The 24,432-nt window shown below is 45.3% G+C and overlaps 1 protein-coding gene across 2 annotated transcripts in view; it reads right to left on the bottom strand.

The window, feature by feature from the left end:
- CARD11 (caspase recruitment domain family member 11) overlaps nt 1–24,432 on the bottom strand; it is a 1,247,701-nt gene that overhangs the window by 400,416 nt on the left and 822,853 nt on the right. For both annotated transcript variants that reach the window (XM_069647590.1, XM_069647589.1), the window contains exons 15-16: nt 9,301–9,420; nt 6,784–6,907 (exon numbers count right to left, since the gene is read on the bottom strand). In XM_069647590.1, coding sequence (XP_069503691.1) covers nt 6,784–6,907; nt 9,301–9,420 — 244 coding nt within the window. The remainder of the gene's footprint in view (nt 1–6,783; nt 6,908–9,300; nt 9,421–24,432) is intronic.

Here is a 24,432-nt window from a genome sequence, read left to right as displayed (position 1 = left end):
TGCACCTGGGCTCCGCTTCTATTCTAATGGGAAATACATTCATAAAATGCCACTTTCATCTGAGGAGAGGCAGTGACAAATGGGTGGACGGCAAATAAGTGGGAGGCAAAACTGGTATAACCAGCAAAATTCGAGGTTGGCCATGACTTCAGTTCTTAGTATACTACAATATCCATGTTTGGTTGGGGATTTCTTAATATTTTTTAATAATCCAGTCTCTAATGTATTGGATGCTAGGATCCTGCCACGATGTGCGAAAGCTAATTGAAAAAGCCAGTCCAGGTTAATACGAGTTGCATTATTTTAGATCCACCCATACCAGCTAGGCATATTTAGCTTCAGCAGATTCTATTAAATAATATCATTCTTTTTTCCTTTATAATGGTGCTTTTATAGAGTGAGAGGCGCAATAGACAACTGCATGAATTATATGGTTCCCTAGTGCCTTTAAGATGCTAAAAAGAGTAAACATATAACACAGTTTCAGTTTCTCATATGCACATTTAAAAAAGGGCATATTCAAAATTGGCCATGCCCTTGTTTATGTCCCTACTAAAGGTGCATCCTTTGGGTGCAAGTGTTTTCAGATTTTCAGTAAATGATGTACTCTCCCTGGGTAGTATCTTTTGTGTTACTAATTCGAAGGTGATGACTGAGAGGTAATTATCTTTAAGTCTCGCCTAAAACAAGAAGGCATGTCAAAGGGGTGTTACACGAAAGCTGCTTTAAACCTTCATGTGAGCCTGTTCTCGCTGAATGTCTGTGATGCTGGAAATGCATCGGAGGGACAGGGCCTCCGTATCCGTGTCCTTTACTGCTTTTCATCGTGTGTTCTCTCGTGTTTTCCGCGCAGGAGTTCATGTGGGACTCCTGGCGGTGCAGCTCTCTTTCTTTTGGTTTGGTGAACGGACCTGTGGGATACCCTTATGGCACCCATGGGTGGGGGTACAACCCTGTGCCCCTAGTGTATGTTTTTGGGCACCTGTGGGTGGCCCACAGAGCAGGGTATGGGCTGGTAGCAGCTCCATGCTGAATGTGACAGGTGCGCGGCGTATCCTCCATTTTGGGATACCCCGGCCCTGCCATTGGGATCCGTTGATTCCTGATGTAAAACAAGGTGGCCCCGGTGGCCTCTTGCTTTCTATTACCTATTACCATGTTTTCCCAAAGTCCTGGGAAGCCCTGACTGTCCCTTCCCCCTGACTGGCTGTTGGGTGGAAGTGGCATATATGGTGTTGTTGTGAAGGCCCGGCCAGACTAGCTGGAGCCTTCCCGGTGATGTATGTTGTGGGTACCTCCTGTGGGTGGGACCTGGGTGAATAGAGTGTGTGACGAATATGCATTCTGTGTTGTTGGTGTCTAGTATCTGGTGGTTGACACAATGACTGAGACAACCCTGCCCGAAACCGGTATGAATGCAGCTTGGAGTGTTGAATGGCTCGGTACTTGTCCCAATGCACATAACTTGTTGTGAGTGTCTGGAGAGAAGTGAATGGCCTGAATACCTTGTGTGCCTGATTGGCTGCCTGCCTGCATGAATGCCCGTAGTCGTGATTGGATGCTTGAGTGTGACCCAGCGGAATGAATGGGAGATCAACAGTATATCTGGGGACCTCTCACTGCTAGGAATAGTGTTCAGAAGCTGAAGTCCACTATGACGAGTAACTGGATTAACTGACGCTTGACCTTGAAGCCCTGCTGGACGAGAAGAATTGCTGTTGCTCTCCTTCACAATCTGAAAGCTGCTGTGCCTCCAAGGACTGACCCAGAGAGGACCTGGTAAGGCGCCCTCTTCCCGAGCTACGAGGGACCATCGTGCACAGCTGATCTTTGCCAACGCTCCCTGGTAGACAGACTTTCGACAGGCTGCTGACCTGATACGGGGACTGCTGCGGAACTCCAAGGAGAAGCAGCCGGACTGTTGTCCGCCACTGTTGACGACCGCCGTCGCCGGCCGGAGCCGCCGTGCTCCCGTTTGCCTAACAACTTCCATTGATCATCAGACGCACTCGTCTGCATCGCCATCCGCTTGTCTCCCGCTGGAGAAGGCCCGACCGTCGACGCGCCGAGGAGCATCCACCGGTGGGTTTCCCGCCACCTACAGACCGCAGAGACGCCGACGACTCGACGCCCTTGCTAGGCCACAGTTCTTCATCATCTCTTTGCGGTCCAGAACTATCGTCACCGAGGTTCCCCGCATGCCTCTTCCTTGCAGGACGCCAACACTCTGTCGTCGACGAGCACCGCTAGGAACGAAGCTGTCACTTCCTTGCCGTAGTTCACCCTGTTCACCGTCGGACGTTCGACGACCCGTGACTCCCGCCTTAAAGGGAAGGCACTCAAGAAGGGCCGTCGATTCCCCGACACCGAACGCCAAGTTCCCCGACACCTCTCGACGATCCGTGGCTCCCACCTGAAAGGGGGGCACTCAAGAAGGATCGGTCGGCGCATTGTCGGAGAACTCTACTCCACCAGGTACATTGGGGGGGTAAAACCTTAACAGGAAGAAGTAAGACTATTGAACATTTGGACTGGCCTTGTGCTTTATATCTTTATTTACAGGTTGCTCAGTTGGGGGGGATCTCCATACAGAACTGTGTCTATTGGTAGGGGTCAGCCTTCTGCCTTTTTTTTCAACCATCTTACGTTCCTGCCTATCTCTATTGCTGGTTTACTCGTTATTGATCTGTGTGACATTTTAACCGTACAGTTGATGCACTTTAATGAGATTTGATAACATTAGTAGTACCACTCTAGACGTGTATATATTTATCATTATTGACTTCCAAGTACAAAGTGCGTTATTGTGATCGTGTACAGACCTTTGAATATTAATTATATGAAGACTGTGTTTTCAGTAATACAGTGTGTCGACATTACTTTGTGGGGGTCCGGGGACTACACTGTACTTAAGAACCAGCCCGCATCACCTCCTGAGAAGCTAGGCCTTGATTGCTCGACCACGTACCAATAATAGAGAATCTTGGTTGGGGTCCTCTGTGCCTCTCCTCTACCATATAGAGAGCGGAAGTACAGACACCCCCTACCAGTCTTTACAATGTCACATCTCCCTTAGGTAGCTATGTGGACTAACTGCTGCTGATGAGCAAACAAACATTGCACAGGAGGTGGTATGTGCAGGGGTCTTATATATGGATTCTAGTGGTCAGTTAAGCAGTCTAGGAGCTGCCAGGCCCATCGGAATATAAATAACTTACACCACTGTTTAAGGACCATAGCCCTTTATGAGAGTCGGGCCGATTAGCAGAACCGACTTTCAAGCAGAATCCATTCACTTAAGTCCTGGAGGTTTTGTAAACAGTCATGAGGCATTCCCTAGCAAAGGGAAATCCATCACACTCACTCACCATGCCCATGTCACCAAGGCTCCCAAGCTTCAAGGCACCCCCAGCAAAGCAAAGTATTCCAACTTGGGCAGTTGCGTTTTCTGGTGTGTCTCCGTTTACAGACTGCGGAATGTGTGGAGCAGAGGTTAGGCGTGGTATATGCTCTAATGTAGAAATTACTAACGAGTATGTGTGTGAGGGGGACCTCCTCTCTAAAGACACGCTATATGCAGCACAGACCACCAGGTGCAAAAAAGAATACCTTGTTAACGATTTCAGCCAAAAACAGGGTCGGACTGGGGCATACAATTGCTCCATAACAGTGTTCAAAACTACTAGCCACAAAGTGTACTAACTAATCAAAGTAGCCCACTGTGGGCAAAAATAGGCCCTTATTGACCAAGCTAAATGGCCCACAATAGCATGTTGGGCATGCAATTTGTCCAGAGAAGGGCCTCTCCATTAACAATCGGAAGCTCAAGGTAATGGACCTTAGAGGAAGCAGGAAGAGGAAACATCGTAAAGGTGGTTTGCCCTAGGGGATGGTCTGATTGAAGAAGTACATGCTTATGACTACCTGGGTGTAAGAATAAAAGATGATTGTACATGGTCTAACCAACTGGGCACCCTGGGCTGGTGCTTGCTAGGTACAGTGGCTCCATAGCCAAGTTTACCAGAGAGTATGGGGGGAGTAGGAGTAACGCTAGAGGCCTGCAAAGCTCATGCCCGGTAGGCAGCGCTTTATAGCGCAGACTGTGGGGTTGGACTAACATCCCATCATTAGCCGCAACTGAAAATGAATTTTTGAAGAAACTGCTGGCTTTACCGATTCGTGCTCCCAATCTGCTCGTCAGACTTGAATTAGATCTTCACCCCATTGGAAAAGCATGTAGGGCCAAACCACTATTCTAGAGGGCCAGGCTTTGGACCAGTGAACAACTAAGTATAGGCATTCATTAGACCACGTGCTCTCCCAGGAAGGAGGCAAGTCTTTGCACTAGTTCTCATTCTTGAAGAAGGAATTCCAGGCTTGTGGCTTAATTGATTATTGTACTAGCCCTAATGCTAATGGTGGAGATTACAAAGCCTGCACTACCCATGCTCTGAAGGTGGTAAGGGAGGCGGAAATCAGTGTGGGCTGGTTGCTTCGGGCCAGTTTAGAAGGTACTGGGCCTTAAAGCATTCCATCGGGTATAAGGATTACCTGGACCAAATGCAACCAAGCAAATGCAAACCTTGTTCTCGCATATGCATTTTACCTCTGGCAGCCTTGAGAGATAAATGGAACCATAATGTAATTTCGACATGTCCATTTTGTTTGTATACGATGGATGATATGGTGCAGTTCGTCCACACTATGGTGATCTGAGGAGAGGCTCTCTAAAGCCTCTCCTTATTGACAGTGGAATTTGTACTGTGCCAGAGGCTCTGTCCTTGTGCTAAGCAGCTAAAAACAAGGCCATACCTTTTGATATGGGCTGGTACTTCTTTAGGGCCTGCAGAAGAAAAGGAAATATACTACCTAGCATAAGGAGGCTATCAACAGTTCATTTTATCTGTCCTTGAACTTCTGCGTGACAAATCTCACATCCTGGCTCCCAATAGAAAACATGTAAAAGAGGGCATACTGTTTGATGAAATTGATTGGCTTCCACTTTGGAATATAGCCTTGATTCTAATCTCCCCTCTATCCTCATCCTACTCGATCTCTCTTCTGCCTTTGACACAGTCAACCATGCCATCCTGCTCAACCGCCTCTGTGATAACCTGGGTATCACTGATCAGGCCCTGCCCTGTCCTGGCTGACCTCCTTGCTCTCCAACTGACCCCCCTAGGTCCAATTTGGTTCCTTCGTATCCTCTACCTCACTCTCCACTTGTGGTGTTCCCCAGGGGTCTAACCTCTCTCCCTGGCTTTTCAACCAATACCTGGCACCCCTCGCCCATCGCATTGCTGCTCTCTGCTCCAATTTTCAGTGCTATGCGGATGACACTAAGCTCATTTTCAGGTTCCCCTCTGCCACCTATTCTCCCTCTCTCATCTCGGACTGTTGGTCTGAAATCCAGGAGCGTTGTGCCACTAACAACCTCTGCCTTAATGCCAGTAAGACAGAGATCCCCCTCATCAGTACTCCTGCATCTTCCTTTCCTGTCACTCTCTGGCCGGCCTCCCTTGGCCCTCGCCCTGCTCCCACTGTGAGCCTAAGAACCTCTGGGTCATCTTCGACTCTACGCTTTCCTTTTCTCCACACATCTCTGACATCTATAAAAAGTCAAACTACCAACTGCACCTACTCAGAGGTATTCTTCCTTTGTATTGGATTTGTATTTTTGCACCTTTCTGTATTTTTACTGTTTAGGAATGGACTCTTATCTGTGTTGATGCTCTTATTGCGTTTTTAGTGGTAGGTATTGTATCTGCTGACTTTTATGTCATTTTTTATCGAAAGAAAGTAATAACGAACAAACACAATTTGGGCATTGTCTTTGTTCGTTATTGTCTTTGTTCATCTGAGCCTGGGCAAAAAAACACACACCTTACAACCAAACTGCATACTAAGACGTAAACCCTTGAAATTGATTGTTTCAGTGACTTTGAGTAACTTGTTCGAACAATTATCTATGCCAATTCAGATTGAAACCTCCATTTTTACACGCCTGCTATTACAGTAAAACATGTATTCATTTTGTAAAGGGTGGTACCCAGATTTAAAGTTATTTCTACAGAATTGATGGGCCAATATCTGATGGACAGATCAATTCTGGTAGGAGTTCATCTCCCGCACCGGTCTCCCGAGGGAGCTTTTACCAGAACAAGAAAAGATGACGTTATCTCTTTGGTTGTTTCCCATGCACTCTCTGAGTAAATTGTTCAGTGGGCTCGGAGACTGGCTAGAGTGGAGTGTGCTAGCTTTTTTGTGTGATAGAGTTTGAATCCTAAAAAGGAAGGACAGGGGAATCAGCAGAGTTTTCGAAAAACCCTACTAACACTTTTCAGAAAACTACCATGAGAATATTTAAATTCTCACATTTTAATCAGGTGGTTAATTTTTGCGGAATTATGAGCCAATGACAAAGGAATTAATAACATAGTTTTGATGAATACCTTACCTATAGGAGCACAACTGAAAAAATATGGAAAGTTACTTCCATGTATTAAATCAGGAAAACTCTTTGGAAAAAAAAGGACAAAGTAGAATAGGTTAGAACCTTGCATGGGTCCAAACATGAACTACGTCTTTCGGGAGGCTTTTGGATTTAAGATACGTTTAAAATACATTCTTCGTGAGTGATTTTAACCCAAACAAGCTGGGTTCTAAAACAGATCCTTCTCCCAGTGTGTAAGTCAGAACAGCACAGGATGTCACTGCTGGCTATAGTCCTATAATTTCATATCCTGTAGCCATGAATGTAGTGTTGGTGTATACATGAAGTACCTTTCCAGAGAGAACTTTCTGATCATGCAGTTAAATTGCTCGAGGTCACTGCTATCCATGCTCTCCGACTGATGAGACGATGAAGAGGAGTTCAACGATGGGGGCCCGTAAGAGTACCTATCATCTAAGAGAAATGACAGAGAGACAAAGGATATGAGTTGCACATGTAGACCCAAACTCAACATAGAGACCATGCTCCTAAAGACCAATCACACACACACACTTACATACTGGTTTTGAACTAGCCGGTTCTCAATAGAGATGACCAAACATGTCACATTTCAATGAAAACAAATTGTCGACAGATGTGTTGATACTTATTAGTTAAATAATGGCCTCATTGTTTAGGCAATGGATGCAGACCCAGGTAATCAGGGTAAAGTCTTAGCTACTTTCTTTCTGTTCTTCAACTGTAAATTGAAGAGAGCTTTATGAAAGGGTATCTCTCCATACACCACTATGTTCTGTAAAGTGGGAAATACTTCTTGCTCTCGCCATCCACAAAGCCTTATGCAATCTCTTTTGAGAAGCGGATGCCCATTGAGGAAAAGACTGACAAATTCCTTTCAAGGGACTTTTGTAAAGGAAATTCCTATTGTTACAAAGAGTGAAATGATAAATTGACCGAGACCACTCTTTGACAGATCTACTGTTTGGCATTAATTCAGCATGAAAAATATAGATTTCCAAAAGCCGGCTAAATCCAAAAATACCTCAAAAGGAAATTGGATCAGTTCAGGGTGGACCCCATCTGCATTGTTTTTACAGTGATCAAGCCACTCACCTTTTTACAGGACAGAGATGTGACTATATTATTTTTGGGTTCCCGAAGTATTACACTATGCACATCTAATTATAATGTTCAGCTATTTAAATGTCATTTGTAGTTTTCAGGTTTTCATTAATATATTGAAACTACTAATGATGAAACAGGTTATAAAAATGTGATGAACGCACTTATTTATAACTCATAATCTATAACAAATGAAATCTGGACTTGAGAAAAAGGTGTCCCCAATCAATATTTATTTGACATTGTGTATGACAAAAACGCTTGTGTTCAATATGTGTGATAATGACAACACTCACAATTAACATTAGCCTTTTCACATTTTGCTTCAACATCATCTAGTGAGGCAAAGTCTATTGGTATGAATATTGGTATCTGTCAATTGTGTGCAGATATACATCCACCTTAGTGCTTTGTCATGTTTGTCGACCCTCTGTATTTTTCTGGCATTGCCATTAGCTGAAAAGTAAATATTCTATACGTGCCTTAGGTGCACTTGCTTGCCTTTGCTGGTAGTTTGATGGAAAGAGTCCCAGATGTCCAAGACAGGAAAGAACAGTGATTGTTTTACTCTACTTATTTGTTTGAGGTGTGTGCCTATTTTGTGTTAGTACTTTAATCATTGTTATCATATGTGTGAACTTTATTTCTTATGACATGTGCCTCATTAGGGTATTTCAAGATGCATTTGACAAATGGCAGACAAAACCAATTGTCTATGCCATTGCTTGTTTTTTAATTGTTTATGTCTTGCCAGTAGACAGGATTAGTTGGGAACCCAACCCCATAAACTTAAACATTGATTTAACAATATACGCATGAACAATGGGAGGGAAAACTTCAATATTGTAGCAGATGCAGGCCTCTTTTAGCTCCTCCAGCATTTCCTGATAGTTAATCACAATTATTTTCATTGTTATTCATTTGTATGTACAAAGCATCATATGCATAGCATGTTGCTTCAAGGTGTTTTATCTTTGGAATGATAGTCAGTTTTCTGCAGTCATATACACACCTACACACACCACACACACTCATGTACACACTTTTAATTGTTGTCTATTAGGTGGTGGCGTAAACACTGCCTATAAACTGATGCTATTGTCATGGTGAGTGAACATAGGAGAAAGATGGGGCGGGAGGAAGGACACGCAAGCTGTGGGTGTTGTTTGGTTATTTTCCCACCCAAAGACTGCCCATGTCCATGCTAAGTCCTATGGCCATTCCCATCCACTACTTGCCCCTCCCCACTCAAAACAGATTGTTAGGTTTGTCCTTTATCAATCAGCCTTCTGAAAGGTAGTGGCTTATTTGCAGCTGTAAACTAGCTTCTAGTGTTAAACCAAATATCTAATAAGAGTGCATGTAGCTGCTTGATTTATAAGAAATATGCGCAACCTTGCACTGAACTCCTGTTAAAAGAAAGCCTTTGTTAAGCCAACAGTTTTGGCTCTTGTGTCAGCATCAGTTCACTGCCATAATATGCTCAGGTACTAACACCACTTGCCAGCTGTTACTATCTACCCGGTTAGGTAGTACGATTATGGCAGTGCTTGAAAAGGGCTGACCCCATTCATAAACCAAAGCTGAAACTGTTCAAAATATTTCGCCGCAGAGAGAGGCAGGACGGTCTATATGCCGGAAGCTAATCAAGCAGAGACGATGAGAGCAGCGTCAGCCAATCGGCCCATTCAGGCAAAGCATGCGGTCACACTCAACGACGTTACCTGTAGAGGAAACACCACTAGGACCCCAATCTGACCCGTAAGAAGAGGAACAGAATCCAACATCAACGCCAGAACATCCCACTGGGCACAATCCCAGAACACTGGTACTCGGCTTAGAGTCTGAGAAAAAAAGGTGGAGAAGAGGAGAAAATCATCTAAGTGAAAACCAGAGAGGACGGGAAAAGGTGTGGAGTCAGAGGGAATGCCGGGGAATGTATCTGAGCAACCACCTATGAGAGATCTCTGTACAAATGCACAGATGCAACAATATATACATGGATTGAGATGGATCACAATAAAAAAAAAAGTTCACGTGTTACTCAGAGCAGGGTCTGCAACATGGGGCTCTTCAGATGTTTTGAACTCCCATGATCCCTCCTCACCATCAACTATGATGGCATGGGCTGATGGCTGTCGTTGTACCAAACATCTGGAAAGCAAAATGCGTCAGACCCATTCCTGAAAGAATATTTTGACTTTTTGAGCAACTATTCTGAATGCAATTCATATTATAATCCTGCATTCAAAATAAAAAAGCAATTTGCCTTGCACGCCCTCCTTTCCTGTGACTCCTTTTAAAAAATGAGGAAAGGAGAGCGGGCGACTAAGTCCCTGTTAGCTACCCAAGGAGACCTGACTACTCTGATAGGGTGTCAGGAGAGAAGGCGAGTTAAGGAGACTGATTATGTGCCTAGCTCGACCACATTTTTCTCATGTGACGCAGCTGTTTTCTAATGGCAGAGGTGACGTGCGTTGTGAAGTCGAGTAGTAGATTGTTGCAGATGTATGAGGGTGGGCGGCTGCACCCCGGGAGGGACACGGCTATGTTCCATTGAGATGGAGTGCTATACATACCAAAAGTTATGGCTAATGTTTTTTTCTGATGAGGGTATGCAGATCGTGCCATTTGGATTGACTGGAGTCCTTTCTGTACATGCTAGGAGCCTTCTTGTTTTCTCTTCAATTGACTCATCAGTGTTCCCACCTACCTGTCAGTGGTGGGAATTCATCCAGGAGGAGGGCTATGTCAGTTAAGATGCAGATGTGACAAACTTGAGACCTAGAAGAGCCAGGTCTTAAGTACAGTCCGCAAGGTGAAGCGATCCTCTATGCGGCAGATGCTAAAAGGGATAGAGTTGCAGATGTTGGGAGGTTGGACAGAGAAGGAGGATCCCCCTTTTCTGGTCGATTTAGCTATTGGGATGACAGCGAGGGCAGCTGTGCCTGATCTCAGGTTTCTGGTGGGCCTGTAGGATGTGAGCTTGTGTTGTAGATATTCTAGATGTGAGTTGTGCAGAGCACGGTGGGTGATGCACATAACCTTGAAGGTGGATCGTCGACTGATCTGCAGCCAATGAAGGACATGGAGGGCAGGTGAGATGTGTTCTCTGGGGCCGGCGGCACATTCCCACCCATATAAGTCAGAATTGCAAAGTTCTTGCCAATGGCCTTTGGCCAAATTTAGTGACACCTGAAATGTTGCGCTAATAGCCTATTTCATTGATAGGATTTGCTATATGATCAAAACCCCTTACATTATTCGGGAATGTGACTTCAAAAAAAACTATTTTACATTCTCTAATTTGGAACCATTAAGGGTACATTTATAGTTTTGATTTCTTCATGTCCTGGTTCATACCTTCGACTTACCATTACAATTGCTGACAACCTAATCCTTATACATAATAAATACAGCAGACCTGTCAGTTTGTCACTGTGGACAATGGCACTCCTGGCAATCAATACAACTGCTAGTCCATCAACAGTATGTAAGTGGAGGGGGGGCAGAACACATCTTTTTTGGATCTCCCCCTTTAATTTGAAGCTGCTGTGTGCATTCGGTATTCATTCCAAAACTAACACAGCTGCAGTGTCTGAGCCTAACAGTTTTTTGTATCATAAGAAGAAGGTAAGACGGGATATTGAGTTATTCTAACACTCAGCATTGTTCATTTTTATTCACAAGATTGAATGCCTTCAATCGACTAATGAATGCCACATAACTAAGGGAAGTTATGCAAGTAGAGATATTTGACAGTCAATAGGTAGAGATTGTTGACTTGATCCATCGTAGATATGTCTTCTGGATGAGGGCTATGCCATTATTATTAATTGGTGCCTAGTCATTCAATAGCCTATGGATTTGCCTCGGAAACGATTTAGAAGATGCCTTGGGTAATGGATTAGGGCAGTAGGACTTAGGATAGTCCAAGAAAGGAATAATTTAAACAGGATGCCACAGCTGAGACCTTAGTCCTGTTACCCAGAGAGCAATATGGAACATTATAAGGAGCCGGGCACAGAACTCCACGTTGCTTTTTAGCAAGCCCATTGGTATTGTGTTGGCCCTCTGTGATTTACTGGGGCAAGAGCCTCCTGGAAAAGTTGTGGTGACATAGACGATACTGCTATCCTATATGTGGGAGTAAGTGGTTAACTTGGAGGAATGTGTTCTTCCAGTTTATTGCTTGTGTTAGATTGCACTGCCTTGAAATCAAGGCCCGACACTTCCTGCTATCATTTTCAATTCATGCGCCCTCAGGCGCTAACGACTCCAGAGCTGTGTGGCTATATCCAGCCTTCATAGCTTCATAGGTATTCATACCCTCATACCGTTTTGCCTAAGACTCGATTTAGTGATTGAAGACAACTATAGGGTGCTTAGTACATAATTCATTGTCTCCTTGTGCTGCTTTTATGGAACTAGAACCGGGAGTTTAGTAGGAATTTTAATTTCTTTAAGAAGCTTCAGCTTTGCCCCCTTCAAATATTTATCAAACAAGTGGAGTAAGAGTTCTTACTATTACTGAGATCGCAAATCCGTTCATGACTAGTACACAAATACCACCATGACTAGTACACAAATACCTGCATGATGAGTACACAAATTCCTCCATGACTAGTACACAAATACCACCATGACTAGTACACAAATCCTCCATGACTAGTACACAAATCCCTCCATGACTAGTACACAAATACCACCATGACTAGTACACAAATACCTCCATGATGAGTCCACAAATTCCTCCATGACTAGTACACAAATACCACCATGACTAGTACACAAATCCCTCCATGACTAGTAAACAAATCCCTCCATGACTAGTACACAAATACCACCATGACTAGTACACAAATACCTCCATGACGAGTACACAAATTCCTCCATGACTAGTACACAAATACCACCATGACTAGTACACAAATACCTCCATGATGAGTACACAAATTCCTCCATGACTAGTACACAAATACCACCATCACTAGGACACAAATACCTCCATGATGAGTACACAAATACCTCCATGATGAGTACACAAATTCCTCCATGACTAGTACACAAATACCACCATGACAAGTATAGGCTGGTTTCTTTGCTTGTACCACGTGGCCAAAATGAAGTCGAATTTACGTTGCTGATTTATCCTCACATAAACCAGCCTCAATTTCAAATGTTGCATCTTCAGAACTTTGGCAAAGACTTCCTCCACAAGCAAACCAGACCACTTAATCGTCTCACCGTTATGAATACCACCATAGTTGGGCTATATACCACTCACAGAGTTCCCCAAGAACCACATACTGAAAGGCACGGGAAAGAGGCCACTTTCTCCCCGATATAGGATAACGAGATCCTTGACTATGCCACAATATTTACTCTTTATCAAAATATAAGCAATTGCGGGGACAACACGCGCATTTCTAAATGTCATCATGCAAGTTATCCTGTTGCATGCTGATAGAGTGTTTCAATTTGACACCATGAATGGACACATTCCTGGCCGAGTGCTGTTCTTTATATGACAAGCCCCCTCACACATAACTAAACTCAATGTTCTCAGAAAAGCAAAAGTCAGTCTCATTTCAAATAAATAATCCTCCCTTACCCACACATGAAGACTGGCCCACACTGTTCTTAAGAGGGAAGAGCAACATTTCAATGAATCTGTCGTTGACGAAATTCGTAATTGTTCACTTTGTTACATTATGATTTTACATTGCAGGGAAAACAATCATGCATAAAACAATTGTGCATGATGTTTTTGTCAGCTGAATAAGTGGAAAAGTGTAAGGGAGAGTTTGCAAAAAATGCTGCAAAACTAAACATAGGTGACATTTCATCAGCAAAGCAATTGGAAAACCTAAGTCAGGAGTCCTCACTTAGTTTGCTGAGAGCTTTTTCCAGCAAGGTAGATACCAATCTCAACTGAAAAGTTTGCAACTACTGACATGTGTTTTCAAGCCGCGTAGATGGAAAGACAATGCAGATTAACTTTTGCTGCATTCTTCGTCTGCAAACTAGGTGGAAACATTTCATTTAGTTTTATGAGAACATCTCCAAACGTGCCGTCCTTTCAGCAATTTGCAGGACTGTATTTATTGCAAATAAATGGACTCCTTTTTTTTCTTTGTACTATTTTGCGAATTTCGTGAAATCAAATACATTCAGTGGACAATTTCACGAAGGTGGTAATAGCTGTCGAACCCTGGCTCAGAGCACCATTGAACAATGGATCCCTCTGAAAAGTTCAATATGCATCAAGGATAACCTTGAAAATGATACAAGCAGAGCATCATTCGTGAGCCCTAGAATGTAGGATGGATAATGCTCTATTTTATGGCAAGGCCAACCTATCATATTGAAATCAATTCACCAATAAAGAGCACAGCTCGCTTTACCAGAAGAGCATTGTTTGGAATCGGGCTCTGTGAAGAACCTGTTGTTTAGGGCACTATTGCAGTTTACAAGCCACCCTGTACTCTTGGGAGTCACCCCTGCATTTATATGAATCGCTTCAGAGGCAAAGTAAGGACACGCATGAGGCTATTACCTCACTCGGTGTCACTGTCTAAACCCTAATCATTCCCGGGTTTTCGACCATCCACTATATCAACAGTCACAAGTGACAAGTTCTCCCCATTCCTCTCTGTAAGAAATTCCAAAACGTTCTCAATTAGCACACGCAATAGTTTGCCAGATAAAAAATCCTGCCGCCGTAACTAGCAACCAACAGCCACAAAACATTGACTGGAAGCAAAACCGGCTCAGCCACTGGTCACCTTAGACAAGAGTTAGTGACACTTTTACTGGAAAAGAAATCTCTGCGTAGACAAGCCTAAAAACTCTGGCCTACACGTGATCTGCAAAAGACGGGCCAAATAGGGTCAGAATTGACATGCACACGTGGCTGGGATCTACATCAAATTCATCAGTGCATGCACGAGACTGCGTTGTAGGCAAAATAGAGGTGGCCCCAACCCAGTTCCATCAAAGTACAGGCTCCTAAAAATGAATCCGTCCTCTGGATGGCGTATTTACAACCAGCATGCATTGCATCTGTTTTCTAGCATAGTGTGCAAAGAGGTTGGGCTTAAAGCATTGCTGTTTTCCATTGCTACCACCTATCCAGAAAGGCTTAACATGGTGGACATTGTGAGTGGCCATGAAACCGCCTGAAAGTATCAAAGTGCTGGACACAACTCACAATTTTGCTTTTTTTTAACGCAAACTGCTTCACTACAGAAGTGATCCTTTTCAACATCTCATCTTAATATTGAACAAGTCACTGTGATGCCGGGGTTGAATCCGGATACATGGATTGCCTTTGAGAGTAATACCGAGCATTAATGATCAACCTCAACAGTGTCAACAATATAGTCAATTTCTTGTGCCTATTCTCCGTCAGACCGCCATTGAATAGCAAAGACTTTCCAACTCTTCCGGACCATTTCAATTAGGTACGATATTGCAGAAGATTGCCAGCCGAGGAACCAGTCCACCAAGGTCTTCGCTCTAGCAAGGTCAACCCGAGGCAGCCTGGCCACCTTGGGCTGAGAGGAGCGATGCCTCTTTAAATCACATTTGTTGTGCAGTCATCACTGGCACGCTCGCCCATTACCTCCAAGACGCATCTGCTGAGTTAGCCTTTCATGCAAAGCTTCCTATGACCTGGGCAGATTTATGGAGAGTGAGAATCTCAAGCCAGATCAGTAATTCAAAATCCATTGATGCTGTAATGGGGTATTGGCTTTGTAAAGTGTTCTTCAATCTCATTAACGTCTTGTCAAGGTGATGTCCTTTAACATTCAGAGATAAAGGCTGATCTTGGAGAGCGTGGATTCCGCTAGGAGCATGAACAGGAAACTGAAACAAGCATGGGCACTTAAGTGCAATAAGGCTGTGCGCTTAGTGCTCATGGAACATGCAGAGTAGAGAGCTCTGGAAATCAAAGAGATTCCCAGCTGGGCTTGTTTTCTAGCAGTGTTTCTCGGTGCGCGCTAGACTTGCTTGGGTGGGTGCAAGGTTGCGCGCTGAATTATCTCAGTCCATGGCCTCTCCGCTGAATCACAGAGTAATTGATTTTGATAGGATGCTGCTTTTCACCTTACGCAACAGGAGCCACTGCGCTTACATTGCTGCCATATTGCTGTGATATGGCTTGTTAGTAAACTTTGGGAAAATACATTAGATGATTAGGACTTGGGTTCTTGCCAAGGCTGGGAAGACAGGGATAGACTTTTTTTGGTGGTAGTATGGATTTGCGCAGCCCTCGAGACCAATGGCTCCCAGCATGGACCCGTCGTGCCCTCAAGATGGACCACCACTGACACGCTCTATTTCCTGGCACTTTTGAACCATGCTCCATTCTCTTGGAACATCACATTTTGTCCTAACATTCTATAAAATGCAATGCATTAGCAAAGAAGAGTGTGCACAAGTTTAATAGATATTTTTATATTAGCACAGAGGAAATGATAAGTACATAAAATACAAAGAAAGACACTCTCCTTTCTATTCTACGATACAAATCGACAACATTTGACATGTTTATGTACAACCGCTCCCATGGAGGAGGACCTTGAAGAAATCTCTGGAGTAGAACCCAATGGTGGTTTGACACGGACACCATCACAACTTTCCTGGCGTCCAGAGGCGGACAGAGGGGCCGGACATTTAAACACAAGTGTTGAAAAGAACCATATAACTTTAATGCCCAGGTCAGCTTGGTATATGCCTCCAGTGCCACCCCTGGGTGATAGGACTATATCACTGCCAGTGCTGGAAATGGAACAAATTTGGGGGGTGATCCCACAAGGGCCGGGGGCGGAGTCCGAGCAGGCGGGTTTTAAAGGGTGCATAGCTGGCAGTTGACCTCCGATCAAAAGAAATGTTCAAAGTAATAGTTTAAAAACTGCGCAATTTCGTTCATGCTGCTTCTTTTCCAAACTCCACGCTATATATTTAATCCACTTTAAACAACTTCCATTGCACTGGTGCAACCAAAATATGATATCATTAAGAATTGAAAACCGCGTGGGGGTGCCATCATCTGATGCAGTGTAAGCAACATTAGCATGCCAAACAAAACACACCTAAGTGCCCCAAATTACCAACTTGCCTTGCCAACAATCCTTATCATATCTAGGAAAGTAAACGGGCTAAAAAGAACCCTCCCTTCCCATAGAAAGTGAAAAGAAAAAAAGCCATCACACCCGAACAATGAAACAAACCAAATTGCTCTGTGAACCTGTACACCCCACCTAACAATGGGACATTTTACCAGCGACTATTTCGTGCCGTTACTGAGCCCGCACAGGTGGGCGCAGATTACATGCCGCCACCTTCACGGGCCAAAGGCCTTTTCACAATCACACAGAACAGGGTCCCGAGGAGCCCTACACATTCACCTCAGAGAGCACACCTTCAAATTCGGCCTCTGGAAAGTGCAACACTTCAGATAAAACGATATCAAAATAGGAAAAAACACCTGATTGAGACAAAGGATGCAGGTGTAAAATAAAAAGTAAAGCACACGAGGGGAGAGAGTGCAGAATAAGTAAATTAGCAAACTAGAATACAAAACATTGAATAATTACACCTGAACTCAGCTAAAGAGAAAAGACAGCCCGAAAAGGGAAGTCAAAAGCAGATTCGGAGTAAAACGAGCTCTCTAAAAAAGTGTGAGCCCGCAAAGGATCTACTCTGCCCCACTGTGTGCACAGAGAGCTTGCACAGTGGGGCAGATTAGATCTCCGAGCCCGCCAATGCGAGAACCGTGCACCCAGAATAATCTGCTCTGTGTGTGCAGAGTGTGCTCGCACGGGGCACGTTAGAGCGGGCTCAGTAATGGAATCTGCGGGGCGTGGGCAGGCACGGCAAATTGCTTACCAAACTGACCGGAGCTGCGAGCCTGGCTGGTAGTGTAACGGCGGCTCCAGCAGCAGAAGAAGGATGATAGCCAGAGCTGCTGAGGGGGCACCCCGCAGCTAGAAAGCGCGGGCAAGTAACCTGGGGGGCAAGAAGAGCACAGGGGTATGGGCAGAAGACATGTTGCAAACACATGGTCAGCCCCATATCCCTCCCTCCCCCTCAGCTACAAAAGAGACAGGCAGGATGAGGGCACTACAAAGGGGCTAAGCACGTTAGCATGTGCCGCACCCCCGCAACAAGAGAGAAGAGAGCAGGAAGGCAGGAGGAAATAACAAGTGACCAACAATGGTCACCATGAGGTGCTAACTGCAATCAGCCTCAGCCGGCCCTCCCGGGGTGCAGAAAGCTGCCCAGACACACATGCAGTGCCCTGAGGTATTCTGTCAGGATATAAGGAGCTGCCTGGGCAGTAAGAAACACAACATTGGTGCTCCATACGGAGCATCACAAGGCATCTGCATACGCAGAAGACCATTTCTTTTCCCAAGAACCCACCCACCCAGGAAAAGAAAAAGAAGAAAAGTGGAGCAGAAAAGAAACACAGGGCCACAAACGGGGCACACATCGCCATGGGAAGAGGAAAGCGGCACGGGTTATGACGGCGGTAGCGACTACTACTACGTCTCCAGAAGCAGGTTAATGGCAGTTCAAGATGACGTGGAGTCCCAGCCGTCCTCATCTCTGGTGTCTTGCTACGTGATGTACGTTGGGGGGCAGAGCCAGAAGAGCACTCATGGTGCCAAGGCGCTGCTCTGCCCCCCCATACTCCGTACCGTAGTGGGCAAGTGCTTTGGTTTTTTTTTGTTGTGTTTTTGTATCCACCGCAGAGCACGCTCATGGCATGGGTTGTTTGGGGCTGACTTTGGCCGGATCCCGCGATCAAGCTACACATCTGGTCCTGGATCTTGGATGCGGCGAGAGCTGGCCCATTGCTCCATCACTGCTGCTCCAGGCCTTTGCCCAGGGGAGAAACCTCCACTGCTCTTAGGCCTCTCTAACACCAGTGATCCTGGTAAATATGAACCAGAAGTGCGCATTCTCAGCCCTACCTGAACCTCCAGTATGGGGCGTGTTATGGTCTGCTCCCATATATGATGCTCAGACTCACGGTAAAACATTGGATGACCTTTGCTTATTACAGATCCACGCAGACTTGCATATGACCAGTACAATTATCTTATATAATGCTACACCAATATGTCTCTGCAAAGTCCTGCCCCCTGGGAGCTACAGAGTCAATCTACTCAATTTTGTTCACATCGTTCTCGGCCTTTGTGCTCTTTCCATTTTGTTCTCTCCCTTCAGATCACGCACAGTTCCTAACTACCAGGTATTGCAGGAAGGGGGCATGAGCAGCATAGGGAATAGGCCGAAACAAGGTGGAGTCCGGAAAACCATGTCTTGCCCGGAGCGCTGCTCTGTTCCCAGACTCAGGGGCTTGGTCACAAAACTCCTCTATAACGAGCAGGCTTCAGAAGACTCGTTGAGTTTTCTGTAAGCAGTCTGCTCAATGAAGCGTTGGTTGCTTGTATGCTTGTGACAACACTTAATTCAAGTGTCCGGACTGGTATAGAAGGCCTGTAATGGAGAGACATGTTTTTCTTACAGTGATTAGTGTGACCAATTACAACTGCAGACACCAACTTCCATTATTCTCTCAAAAGGGTTTCTTACTGAATCACAAGACATGTTGAATGTTTAAAATTTAAAATTCTGGACATACTCATATTCCCATAATGCTCTTTGCGTTCATGTAAATGGCCAAGATTGGGATCTATGAAGAGATACTATGCTGGTGACCTTGGCTGGGACCACGCCTCCTCCACGGCCCCACCCCTCCAAGGCTGAGAGGGTTCCTAAATACAAATTTGCCATTTCCAGCACTGATGCGGTGTGACGGCAGACAAACTATTCTGTTATGATGTTCTAAACCGAGCTGCTGCTCAGCCTGCCTTGGCGTCTGCTGCGACCCGCGTCCACTCCAGTGCCAGGGCTTCATATCGTTTGAGGGGCTTCCCCATATCGCCCACAGTGGCATGGCCGCATTCCGGCACTTAAGATGCAGATGTTGTAGAACTCTAAAAGTGATGTGACGGGCGACGACAGAGCCCGCTGGGGAATCATTCGCCTCGCCAGACATGAGTCAACGATCGCTGTCATGCCCATGGGAGCTGATGGGGCCGGAGCGCTGTGGAAGGGGCACTGACACTCTTTCAATCTGTCTGCCATCGCCCTCCGGTGATCGGATCAGCATGACACAAAGTAATGATTTCTGCGCGTGCTGTCTCCTGCACATTTCAGAACATTCAACGCCACGCTGGCACGTCACCGGGCGTACCCGCCTTTTCCCCTTCCCTCCTTACTTCTTAAGAGACCACAGGGATACACGCACACATACAATGCTCAAATCAAAACCATTAAACACAACGCATTTTAAATTTGGAATGCCACGTGTTATTCTGACTCTGGGTTCCTGTAGTTGCATCGGCAAAGGCTCTGGACCCTCGCCCCACAGTGCACAGAGCCTGCATGGAAGTCAAACATGCACACTGCTCATGCAGAATGGGTGGGCTTGTGATAAATCGCCTTTTTCTTCGGTCGCACAGATGTTTTCATCGGTGCGGATTTCCATATTGTATTCTTCAGTAAATGAAACCCTGTTAAAAGGTAAGTTAAACAGAACAATAAAAAGGCACTCTTCCTATTTCCACAGAGTCGGCACGCTGTGTAACTCCAACAGACAATTTCCTATTGTTAGCACATGACATGTGGCAGAGGAAGAAATATTATTCGCAGATAAAATGCCTTCTATCCTATTCTGAGAAATAGAATTGTGTTTGGTGGCACCTGCAATGTGTATGTGGGACTGACACACAGGTGGCGAAACACACACAGCGCAGGGCTCATCTGGGGTGGGTTTGTCTGCAGTGGAGCGCGGTGAGCACCACCTGAGCTGCGGGCATCAGCTGTGGCGGTTAGTGGCTTTTGCAATACATGCATAGGTTGCACACATGCAATACTGGCTGCAGGTGAACGAGTGTCGCTCACTTCTGGTGTCAGCTGTGCCAGAAGCAATCTTAGTCTAATCCTGGTGATGCCGCTGAAGCATCGGGGAAAGAGGCTTGCCTCGTTTGTCCGCATGTCTGCCCTTCCCAGCTTGATCATTGAGACAGGGTGTGCTTGCTCACTGCCTGTGCACGCCCACCACACGCACTGCTGCTGGTGACTCCTTGAGAGTCTACACCAGCGTCCCAGAGGTTTCAGAAACCTTCACAATGGCAGGCTGTGACCAGAAAAAAAGGCAGAATCCCTTCTTCTCAACGGTTGGATGGCAGCTACCATTGGGATAACGCTGCCATTGATGAAATGTGCCGTGGGCATGAGGACAGGGCAGAGATCACCAGAGAAAAGGCTCAGTAAAGAGGCGTTGACTGTGTGCAGTCATTCCCTCCTCCATCTCCACTGTGAGCATGGTAACGTTACATTGACCAAGAATAAAACTCTAACCGGCTGCCGGTCACAATATTGGATAGCGGTCCGGTGGTCATTCTTATGCTGATCATGATGAGGACCTTAGACTCTTGTGAGGAATTTATTGAAACATGATCAAGTGTGGTGACGTTGAATGCAACCCTGGTTATTGACAAGCTTTCTGACCTCATTGCCGTAATTGTGGTTCTACATGGCCTATAATTTCAAGTGTACCTCTGAAGTTATCGTCTGCCCGTTTGTTGCTGTATTACACGTCGAACATCTAAGCAAGCAGATAGCATTGTGAAGAAACTTTTGGTTCAACTAATTGTGCATTCATTTAGGTTATGGAGTAAGGATCCTAAATGTGACTATTGTCGATACAATAAAAACGAAATGGTATTCTAAAGATTTTGAATATTTGTCATGGGATCAATGATCTCCTCATCCCACATCATCTTGTCACGTTGTGCATGACCTTCCAATGTTTCAGCAGGCCACGGAAGGTTGCTTTACACAGCCATGTACAACCAGGGTGATCCCCAGTAGTGTGACAGCGCAGCCTCAGAAACAACATTACCCCATGCTTTTTGTTCACGTTCAGGAGACCAATAGCTTGCCCCCTGCACCACAGACCCAACAGAATTGGTGGAAGGGCAGTTGGGCGGTGCTGCTTACGCTCTCTATCCCACACCATCGCTTCATGGACCCAAAGGAAGCATTGGTCGGAAGGAGTGGGGTCTCGTACCACCACCCAGCAAGATCCCCGACTGTCCCAGGTCTGTAAACAGCCTAAAAAAGCAGAGGATGTATAGCCCTACTCTGATGCATATCTTAAGTTCTGATCGAGCCACTGCAGGCAGCTCTGCTGGAGAGGATGGTGGTGGCTGTTCTTGCTCTGTCAGACCATAGAGTCGGCAGGCGCCGACTGGTCTATATGGCAATAGGCCCATGGCTACCAAGAATGCAAAACGCTGGTGTGGGCCAGTTCTTTGGGTCAAAGTGGGCCACTTTTTTGGCCAAGGTGGGTCAGTTTGATGAGTTACTTCACTATGTGACTAGTATGCTGAAAAACTCCCCAGTGGGTACTATTCAAACAGTGTCACAAAAGGAATGAATAGCCATTTGCAACTGTGGGCCACTTTTTCATTGGTGCCCGAGACAAGTTTTTGGTCCAGTCCAACCCTGAGAATCGGAGTGTAGTGTTTAGGGAGGAGTTGGGGCTGGCCACGCGGAGGGGGAAAGATGGAGATAGTTAAACCACACCACTATTAACTTTCACTAAGCCCTTTTACCAGGAACTGGTAAAAACAGGGACACATCTCTTGCAGGGGAAAAAGAAAACCTGACATGACAATAGCAGAGAATCAGTGATTATAGAACATTGCCTGGACCCCCGTACATAGGAAAAAAAGCAAACCAGTGGGTATGGGAGTTCCCCACTGGATTTTTGCCTCATGAATGAGGAGACATCCCAAAGCAGGAGATTAGTTGTGGGTCTAGAGGTCCACCTCTTAGATAAGGGAATCTAAATTATTAGAAAATGCAATGGTGCATAGTACATGCAGCCTCAAAACAAGGGACCAGACGAACAGTTTCTAAACCCTGGAGAAGAAGCATTACAGTATCTGGATTGGGAGTAAGATAGCAGTACAATTGAAACAAAGTTTCAATACAAGGGAAGTTGAGGGACAAGTACACCCCTAATCAAGGGAGAAACGGAAGAAAAATGTTTGCTAACAGGTGACTTGAGCATTATAGAACTTGCTCTTGCTCTGCATAGTAGCAGGACTTTTTAAAATACCCACAAGAACCCATCATACATGCCCAGATAACATGTATTTCGATGCCATAATGATTGCGCACTCTTTGTCTGTTTGTTTATTTGATAATGCGCACCAAGCCATTGGACAGCTGGGCGCAGCAATACAGGAATTCTCGAAGCTTAGTTACAGTGACAGTTACAATTAGTACATACATGTAGGTACACTGTGAGATACATAAGATAGTACATAGAACGGTAACATCATTTGTTATAATGTGGATATAGTGAGTGAGTTGGGGATAAGTAGGGATAACCGCCTCCTACTTTTCTTTTAGATTGGCAGCACATCACTGTCTCCCTAGTGACAGTACCCGCTGATAGGGACAGTGTCTGCTTCTGCTTAGGACAGTGTTAGTGGCTCTATGAGTAACTCTGGCTTGAACCGTTACCTACTAGAGAGCATTCCATGACTCGTTCTTGTGTGTTAAACAATGTGTATGTGTTCCACTGCATCAGGCAGAAGTCAGCGATGTTCCTTGAATTGCATACATATTCAAGGCCTTTACCTGCAGTACTCTTCGCAGGAGGATGAGGCGTGGGCAGTTCAGCCATAATAGCAACTTTGCAAGGAGACAGGTGCCACACCACAAGCCTTAATATGTGAGTTCGCCCACAGTTGTATGTCGCTTCTTTGCAGTTTTTAATTCCTGTTTTTCCGTGAATGTCAGTGTTATTCCTTGAAGCTAACCTTCTTCTCGGCCTCCGGCAGTCCGGTTTCCGTCTAGGATACGGTACCGAAACTGCATTGTTAGACCTTAAAAATCAAATGGACCACTTCAGCGATGCAGACAAACCTGCGCTCCTTCTGCTCCTTGATTTATCTGCAGCGCTAGACATGGTGGATCATAAGACACTCTCTCCTCTGTGGTGAACTTCTCCACGAAGGCCTGAGCTTGGATCACCTTGTTTCTTCAGGTAAGGGTTATGAAAGTCTTCTCTTACTCAACCTGTGCCCACCCAAGTGACATAAAATGTGGAGTCCCACAGGGATCCTGCATCTCGCCTACCCTATATAACCTATTTACGAGGCCACTGTTCAACATTATGGATGCGCTGGGCATCTCATACACTAATTATGCTGATGACACGCAGGTGCTTATCCCCCTTACTGGTGATTACAAGTCCGATATGAACACCCTCAACTAGATATACTCAACTATCCAAACCTGGATGGCAGAAAACTGGCTGTGCCTTAATAGTGAGAAAACCAAACTTTTGTTGATTGGATCACGTGTCACCCTTAGAAAATTGGACAAACAATACAGCTCCTTCATGATTAACAACATACCAATCACTTTATCCCAGGCTGTCAAGACCTTGGGGGTATTTTTGGACTACAACCTTACTAGGAGTAGGCAGGTCAATGCCATTGCTTCTACCTCAGCATACCATTCTAAACTGCTCAATGCAGCCAGACCCTTTCTGTCGGAACAGAACTGCCTCACCACTGCTAGAGCAATAATTGGATCACGATTGGACTACTGCAATGCCCTCTTTGTAGGGACCTCCAGCAAAAATATCTCCAACCTCCAAACGGCACAAAATAATGCCCTCAACGCTGCCACCGGTATTTCCCAGAGGGACCATTTCTCTGAGACCAGGAAGTAGGTTCACTGGCTCC

The sequence above is a fragment of the Ambystoma mexicanum genome, chromosome 2q, assembly GCF_040938575.1.
Source record: "Ambystoma mexicanum isolate Mex_15411 chromosome 2q, UKY_AmexF1_1, whole genome shotgun sequence".
Lineage (NCBI taxonomy): Eukaryota > Metazoa > Chordata > Amphibia > Caudata > Ambystomatidae > Ambystoma > Ambystoma mexicanum.
This window is presented reverse-complemented; position numbering and strand designations above follow the sequence as displayed.